General features: G+C 40.2%; 1 protein-coding gene across 9 annotated transcripts in view; it reads right to left on the bottom strand.

Annotated features, from left to right (window-relative positions):
• The window catches only part of ptpn13.L (protein tyrosine phosphatase non-receptor type 13 L homeolog), a 147,068-nt gene that overhangs the window by 79,554 nt on the left and 58,773 nt on the right, over positions 1–8,741 (bottom strand). For 7 of the 9 annotated variants that reach the window (XM_018253180.2, XM_018253163.2, XM_018253154.2 and 4 more), the window contains one exon: positions 5,006–5,566. The exons of 1 other annotated variant lie outside the window; for it this stretch is intronic. In XM_018253180.2, coding sequence (XP_018108669.1) covers positions 5,006–5,566 — 561 coding nt within the window. Of the gene's footprint in view, positions 1–5,005; positions 5,567–5,734; positions 5,848–8,741 lie in introns of those variants that run through there. One more of the 9 variants, XM_041591233.1, reaches the window with a different exon arrangement.

The following is an 8,741-nucleotide window of genomic DNA, read 5'->3' as shown; positions in this document are numbered from 1 at the left end:
CATGGTTGCTAGGGTTGAGAATTTCTAGCAAGAGGCTTAAAAGATTTAACTGCTCTAAGCAAGACAACAAAAAAATGTAAATCATTTTTAAAAATCACAAAATACGAATGAATATGAATGCTTAGAATGCCTAATTCTACAGTTCATTTTAAGGTGCACAGCCAGATATTTTTTGGCAATTTCATGGGGTTTTTTTTATTTACAGTTGCGATTAACGGCTGCCATAATGCTATGTCTATAGAAGTAATATGTTCATGGATTTTAATGCTCTTAAAGGCTAAATTATCATCCTTTGATTTTTTGAAGGAGACATGGGAGAAACTCACAGAATATCAATCATATGAAACATATTATTATGGAACTTATACTTATACTGTGCATACTTGCATGTGCATACTTCCTGAAAGCTTAAAAGTGAAAGTTACTGTTGTGTAATGCCTGCATGAACCTGCAAATAAAGTACTGTTATACGCTACTCATCCTCGGCTACCCAAAACATAACAGATTGACGACGAGATGGCTCTTCTACCTCTGCAGCAGCCTGCAGCTTTTCTTCCAAACCCTGGTGAGCCTACCATACTTTTTACTGCTCGGATCCGTATGTTTGAAAATTACATTATTGCCAGCAGCGATCCTAGAGGGGGGTGGGCCCTGGTTCGTGACGGGCAGCCGGGCCCCGTCCCCCTCCGTACGGCCACATTTGGCCGCATTTTTAGCGGCGAACGGGGGGTGCGGGCCCTGGCCAGCTTGCACCCCCGCTCCACTAGTAGTTCCGCCACTGATTATTGCTGCTGACCAAGGGGAGATTTCTGGTGCTAGAAAGTGTGCTTTACTTATTCACTGCCTGGGAGCAGAGGGACAGCGTATATTCTATACATTACCATTACTTGATGAGACTTATGAAACTGCACTTACTGCTATAAAGAACTTTTTCATAACAAGAGTAAATGTGGTTGCTGAAAGATATAAATTCTGCCAACGTGGACAACGTAATGGCGAATCCACAGAACAATTTGTAGCAGCTTTGAGAGAGCTGGTTGTTACCTGTGAGTTTGGTACAGATGAAATGCTAAGAGACCAAAAAGTGGAAAAATGGTTCTCTTTCCTCCAACTAACACCAGTAACATACCGGAAGTATCCATCATAGCTAACAATCCCACTATCCCCCCCTCTCCCCAGGCCTTGGGGTTATCCTAGATTCTGCCCTGTCATTCACTCCTCATATCCAGTCACTTATTAAATCATGTCCCTTCCACCTAAGGAATATATCCAAAATACGATCATTTATCACCCAAGATGCTGCCAAAATTCTTATTCACTCTCGTCCTATCACGTCTAGACTACTGTAACTCTCTTTTAATTGGCCTTCCCCTCCAGAGACTGTCACCTCTCCAGTCCATAATGAACACTGCTGCGAGGCTCACACACCTCAGCAACCACTCCTCCTCTGCCACGCCATTCTGTCAATCCCTGCACTGGCTTCCACTACCTTTTAGAATTAAATTGAAATTAATGACCCTGACATTCAAAGCACTTCATAACTCTGCCCCAACCTACATCTCTGAACTCACCTCTATATACTCAACCAACCGCTTACTATGCTCTTCTACTGACCTGCTACTCAACTCTTCTCTCATTACCGCCTCACATGCTCGCATTCAAGACTTTGCAAGGGCTGCACCCCTCCTCTGGAGCTCTCTTCCACGGTCTGTCTGACTTTCTCCTAAACTTTCTGCTTTCAAGAAATTAAAACGCACTTTAAAAAGTTACTGTTGTGTAATGCCTGCATGAGCCTGCTAATAAAGCACTGTTATACTCTACTCATCATCGGCTACCCAAAACATAACAACTATAGTAGGAACTATATATAGTTGTATAACCCTTTGTACACAAATCCTCCTCTTTGATTCAGATGAGTAACTGTAGGGAAAAGGAAATCGTACATGGCATATTAATAAATGTGTGCAGAGTCAAAAAAACACTGAAATAAACTAGTCTACACTATACTAGGCAATTGTACTACTAAGCCTATTGTACTCCATGCAAAGTCACACTTATTTATAGTGTTGAGCACTGAATCTCACAGCATTTTTCATTACTGTTAATGCCAGAATTTATTGCGCATTGATTTGGGTTAAGCAGGGTGTGAAGTCAAAATAACTATATATTTTTCAGTCACAGTCTGTTTTTACAAAATACAAATCTTTTTTTTTTTTTTTTGATGAGATTTATAAGCATACACTTATCTTTTACACTGTTTACTGAGCACAGGTGTGCCCAAACTTTTTGCAACGAGGGTCAGATTTGGTGAGGTGAAAAATGTGTGGGGGGCCGACCATTCAGCCCTACATTCTTTGAACGATTTACATTGAATTACAGGAATCACGTAGCTGTAGCAATAATATTTGGGCACATTAGTGAAATGATCTGCCACTTGGTCTATACTGCTACCTGTGTGCTGAAGGTGTTAGCTATTGACCTTCAGCCCTAAACAAGTATGCAAAAACAGCGCGTCTCTACATGCCAGTACGTGTCTATTACTAACACCTTCAGCACACGGGTAGCAGTATAGACCAGTATAGACCATTTCACTAATGTGCCTTAATATTACTGCTAAGGGATTCCTGATTGCACTGTGCTGGGGGGGCCTCATTATTATTAATTTCATGATGGAGGCTGAGGGCCGGAGTAAATTTGAAAACGGGCCGCAATGGGCCCCCGGGCCGCACTTTGGACATGATTTAGCATTATATTTTTTGCAGTAAGGTTGCACACACTTTCAAAATTCGTTCTCTATTATAATATTTTTTAGACGCCTATCAAACACTTGAAAAGTAAGCATATTGCATTTAAAAAAAAAAAGGCATGGGAATATTATCAATTAGCTCTTGCCCTTAGCTGTACTCAAACATGCTTCTCTAGCTATTGTCAAAAGCACAAAATTAAAAGAAAGCAATTAAAGCTACAACCTTTGTTGCATTTTCTACTACAGACATAGATGAAAAAATGATATATGAAAATGAACATTGATACATATCTGTCTGCAGAATATCTACAAAGAGTTCAAGACTGTAAACAGTGCTATTTGTGCATTACAGGTATGTACAGTATATATATACAGTATATATAATCTCAGTTTGCAATTCTTGAACTGATCTGTGAACAGACATTCTCACAACTGATAAACTATATATGAAATATACAGATTTGTAAAACTCAGTACTTGAAGATAAACTTGGTTGCTGTAAAGTCTTGTCGTATTGCTTGCCTATTTAAAAACATAATTATCATTGTATATGGCCAGCACTGTGCCAAGGGTAATAACATTAAGGGAGATGGCACATGGGGAGATTTGTTGCCTACTGGAAATGTGAGCTACTAGTGGGTGGCAAGTTTCCCTTAAAGGGCACCAATCATGACCAAAATCATTTAAATACACTATGTGAAAGTTCAAGAAATTTGATTTTTAAAACAGTTAGAATTGTTTGTATAATGTAAATGATCTGCTCACTATACCTTCTGCAAGATCTCCCCTATCTCCCCTGCAGTTCTAGCTGAGGCAGGCATCTTGGATTTCACTGGCTCCTCCTACCTATATCTTCCCAGCCAACTGTAGCTCTGAAATCTCGCACATGCTCAGTTCAAATTCCTTGTTTGCTTATCAACCCTTCTAAGCTATTTTCAAATCAGCCAAACCTGTGTGTTAGCTGCTGTACAGTAGTGCTGCCACCTGCTGGAAGTTAACAGGTGGCAGCACTTCTAGTGGATACTTCTAGTGGAGGAGTTTACTAAAACAAGGCATTCTGGGTAGAATACTCAAAGCAGTGTTACAATCTGAGCATGCTTCTGAAATTTGCACATTAGAGTCTCTGTTAGAGTCTCAATATGGCCTCCCTCAGTGAAAGAACCCATTTGACAAAGGGATTTTTTTAAAACCTGCAGTTTTTTCAAAAAACTATATATGTAGTTTGATTAAACGTGTTTAGCTTGTACTGGTCAGATTGTTAATATGTGTTTGATTTTGGCTGTGATAGGTTCCCTTTAAGTAACATTGGCATTGCCACATATGAAACACTTAAAATACTTGACTGCCACAAGTAAAGTGTTGATTTTAATGTTAGTTAATGCCAAGGTATTTTTAGGTGATTTGCCGCTCAAAGGAAGTGTAGATTTCCCACGGGTGACAAATCTCTATGTGTGCCTTTAGCCTAAAGGTTAGGTAGGTTAGATATCTTGATAATATAGACAGAAACTGACATGTAGTTAGATAGATGTACAGATCTCCAAAACAACATTTAATTATGGCCATGTGTAAAGTATCTGCAGTCTTAAAGTTCCCTTCAAAATGCTTTTAACCATTCAAAAGGTCAAATGTTGGCACAAAATCACTGTAATTCTTACTTTAAAAGACCAGTCTTTGAGCTCCTAATTATCTATATTTAGGTGGGACAGTTTCAGTGTTTTCTTATAATTTATATTTTACTGAACATTTGCAAGCAGGACAGTTTCACTTTAAAAGTCTGAATGTTTAATATAACTCAGCATGTTTTTAATTTAAAATCTTAGTGCTATAGCCCCAAATATTCAGTATTTAAGTGTGATGGTCACAGTCAGTAGCCCCAATTTGACTTTTAGTAAATGAGTCCTATAATGCCAGGCTCTTGAGATATAGTGAATAAAGTACCCCCTCTTGTAAAATATAAGGATATTATAAGTTACCGAGGAGTTTCATGACCATATAAAAACACGAGGCCGAAGGCCGAGTGTTTTTATACAGGTCATGGAACTCCGAGGTAACTTATAATATCCTCATATTTTACAACTGGGGGTACTTTATTAATTATAATACACTAATTTTAGTGAGTCATGTGACAGAAATTACATCAGTACTCACCGTTTATAACTGATGACCTCACTACTCACCATTTATAAGGATATAATTTACAAGATATTCATGGCTTTTGTGTATTATATATGCATACGCTACAACAGATTTGTAACTGACCTTCAAGAGTCATTGCTGCTCTCAGCACCTGAAGTTTTTGTTTCTTTTCTCGAATCCTGTCCAAGGCACTTGAAATTGCAACAGCTGTTGGCACCTCAGGTCCATGTCTGGCTTGATCCAATCTAAAGGGGCCCAGTACATAAGTGGATGAGCTTCCATCCAGCTGGCGATCTTTAATTTTAGGCAGGTTGCTAATCTGTATAGTCTCTGTATCAGGGTATCGAGGAGGCCTGTGATGATTTGTAGAGAAGTCCTTTTCTGTAGATTGATCCTTCAGTGATAATAAGTCAAAGGAAGATACCCAGTTTTTTTTCCTTTGGCCACTATCATAGTTTTTCCTATCTAATTCACTAGGCATCAGCTGATGATGGGAGTGATGAGAGTTCACTTCATTCTCATATCCAGAGTTATAGTCAGATGATGTGAAATGACATGAGTCCTCCTCCTCACTTTGATCTTTGAATGCAAGAAACCCCATGGATTTGCTAAGACCACGATTAAAGAAGGCCTGCTGTGATATAGCAGTTTGGGCATCAAAGCTATCAACAGTTGAGGTTCTCCCTGTAATAAAAATACATAAAAATTTTACTGCCTATATATATATTTTTTTTTTTTCCATCCACTTCTTTATTTTCAGTAAAATTACCATAGCAAATATATACATATAATAAAATGGTGCACGGAAGATTGGTTCTGTTGCAGTTTCCACAACAGCCAAAATAAAGTTACCTTTAAAGAAGAACATCTTGGACATGAGCTATTATATAGATATACAGCAGGCGGTAAATTTCCAGAAAATATACAGGGGAGGGACAGGAAGACCATTGATGCAGAGAGGAAAGACTGATACAAGCAAAGATCTGAAATAAAGAGAAGGGATACTACAGAAAGGATAGAAAAACAAGGTTGACATATCTGATAAGAATGCACAGAAAGACAGTGAAAATACTAGAAAAGGGAGACAAAGCAAAGATTTTACACATGAAACCAGAAACTGTATTTTAGTTTCATAAAACATGAGATGAGGTAAATGATGAAGAGCTAAAAAAACTTCTGAGTCAAGAGCAGAAACCCATATTTAGTAAACTCCCACTAAACATTTGATAACATTTTACAAATCATTTAGTAAAATTGTGTATCTTGTGGGGGGTTGCTCTTTAGGTAGTAGCAGCAGCAACTCCTTTCACACATATTGTAGACAGTACACAGGTTTCCATCTGATCTTACGTGTTCATTTATTTAACACAGCAGCTTAAATACCAACATAACAGTTCATACCCTTTGGGAAGGCAGTAAACAAAATAGTCCAGCTGTACTGGTAAATGAAAATGTCCTTTTCCCACAGGTCCCACAGTCTCCCACTTGGGCAATATAAGTCCAGCAAACAAAATAAACTGTTAACTCACAGTCCTTTGGAGATTCCTTGTGCTTTTCTCCTGGAAGCAGCCTGCTCCCCAAACACTTTAGGCAGTAGCTGGTAGCCAGTCCTTGCTACCAGATAACTTGTCTCCTTCTGGAAACTTGTGCCCAGCAATAAAAGTCCTTATGCTTTAAACACAGGTAACATGCAGTTACTATGCAAACTTTTTAACACAGCCCTCCAATAGCTCTTCTTTCTCTCTCTCTCCAGGGCAGAGAGCAGCCTTAATTGAGCCCCCACCTTTTTACTCCAGGTGAGGCTAATCACCTCCCTGCTACTCAGAGCCTCATTTTCACATCCCTCTGCACTGCTTCATAGAGGATTCTGGGAGGGATATACTTTCCATCTATGATTTTCCCAACCATGCTACATATCCTCCCAGTCTGCTCAAACTTGTTGGGTTGAGCACACTTGGCCACCAGACAGTGTACCCTAGAGAGAGCATCAGCATTTCCCTGTTGACTCTCTGGTCTGTGTTCTACTACAAACTTGAAATTTTATATTGCCAGAAACCATCTGGTTACCCTGGAGTTTTATTCTTTGTTTTGCGCCATCCACGTTAATGGAGCGTGATCAGTCACTAACCTGAACTGGCGCCCTAAGAAATAGTACCTTAGGGCTTCTAGAGCCCACTTAATGACCAGGCACTCCTTTTCCACAATGGCATAATTTCTTTCCCCTGATGTTAGCTTCCTGCTAAGGTAAGCCACTGGGTGTTCTTCACCCCTGATCACCTGGGAAAAACAGCGCCTAGTCCCACATCTGAGGCATCTGTTTGAACTATGAATTCACGGTTGAAATCAGGGGTAATCAAAACTGGACACTTACAGAGAACAGTTTTTAGATTATGGAATGATGTCTCTGCTTCTGGGTTCCATGTAACCATGGCAGATTTACTACCTCTAGTTAACTCTGTTAGTGGGGCTGCGATAGTGGCAAAATTGGGCACAAATTTCCTGTAGTAGCCCACCATTCCTAAAAAAGCTCTTGTTTTTTTTTGACAGTGGCTGGGGCCAGTTTTGTATAGCCTCAATTTTGTTTACCTGGGGCTTAATTACCCCCCTTCCAATTACATATCCCAGGTGACGGGCCTCTTCTAACCCAAGTGCACATTTTTTTGGGTTGGCTGTTAAACCAGCCGCTCTGATTGAATCCAGAACAGCCTGGACTCTGGGTAAGTGACTTTGCCAATCTGTGCTGAAGATGACCACGTCATCAAGATAGGCTGAGGCATATTTCTGATGGGGCTTAAGAACACGGTCCATCAGCCTTTGAAATGTAGCTGGGGCCCCATGTAAACCAAAAGGCAGTACTTTGTACTGGAATAACCCTTCAGGGTTAGAAAAATTAGTTTTCTCTTTGGCCCTGTCAGTTAAGGGAATTGGGCCAGTAGCCCTTTGTAAGGTCAAGGGTGGTTATATACCTTTCTGGGCCAAACCTCTCAATCAGCTCATCTACTCTGGGCATGGGGTATGCATCAAATTTAGAGACTTAATTTAATTTTCTGAAATCATTACAAAAACGGAGACTGCAATCTGGCTCAGGAATTAAGACAATGGGGTTAGACCACTCACTGCATGACTCTTCTATTACCCCAAGCTCTAACCTCTTTTTAACTTCATCTGAGATTGCCTGCCTGAGAGCTTCAGGCACCCTATAGGGTTTCAAGTTTACTTTTACCCCAGGTTCTGTCATAATGCCATGGTTAATCACCATGGTTCGCCCTGGCAACTCTGAAAACACATCCTTGTTTCTTTGTAAGAACTCTTTTACCTCTTGTGTTTGACTTGGCGACAGGCTGTCAGATATTTTTACCTCTGGAACCGAACTACCTGCTGTTTCCCTAGGGAAGGTTACAGCCGCAAGGGTCTCGCGGTCCTTCCAGGGCTTGTGAAAATTTACATGATACACTTGGTAGGGTTTCCTTTTCCCAGGTTGATGAACCTTGTAATTAACCTCTCCTACCTTCTCTACAATCTCATAAGGACCTTGCCATTTTGCTAAGAATTTACTTTCTACTGTGGGAACAAGAACCAGTACCCTATCCCCTGGATTAAAGGTTCTCACCCTAGCCAAGCAATTATACACCTTTGACTGGGCCTCCTGAGCCTGTTGCAAATGCTCCCGTACAATAGGCATAACCTTTTAGATTCTATCTTGCATTTGACTGATATGTTCGATTACACTCTTAAAGGGAGTGGCTTCATGTTCCCAGGTCTCCTTAGTAATATCCAGGAGACCCCTTGGGTGTCTACCATACACCAGTTCAAAAGGAGAGAACCCAGTGGAAGCTTGGGGCACCTCCCGTATGGCAAA

The sequence above is a fragment of the Xenopus laevis genome, chromosome 1L, assembly GCF_017654675.1.
Source record: "Xenopus laevis strain J_2021 chromosome 1L, Xenopus_laevis_v10.1, whole genome shotgun sequence".
In the NCBI taxonomy this organism is placed as follows: Eukaryota; Metazoa; Chordata; class Amphibia; order Anura; family Pipidae; genus Xenopus; species Xenopus laevis.
Note: the sequence above shows the minus strand (reverse complement) of the source record. Positions and strands in the feature narration are given on the sequence as shown.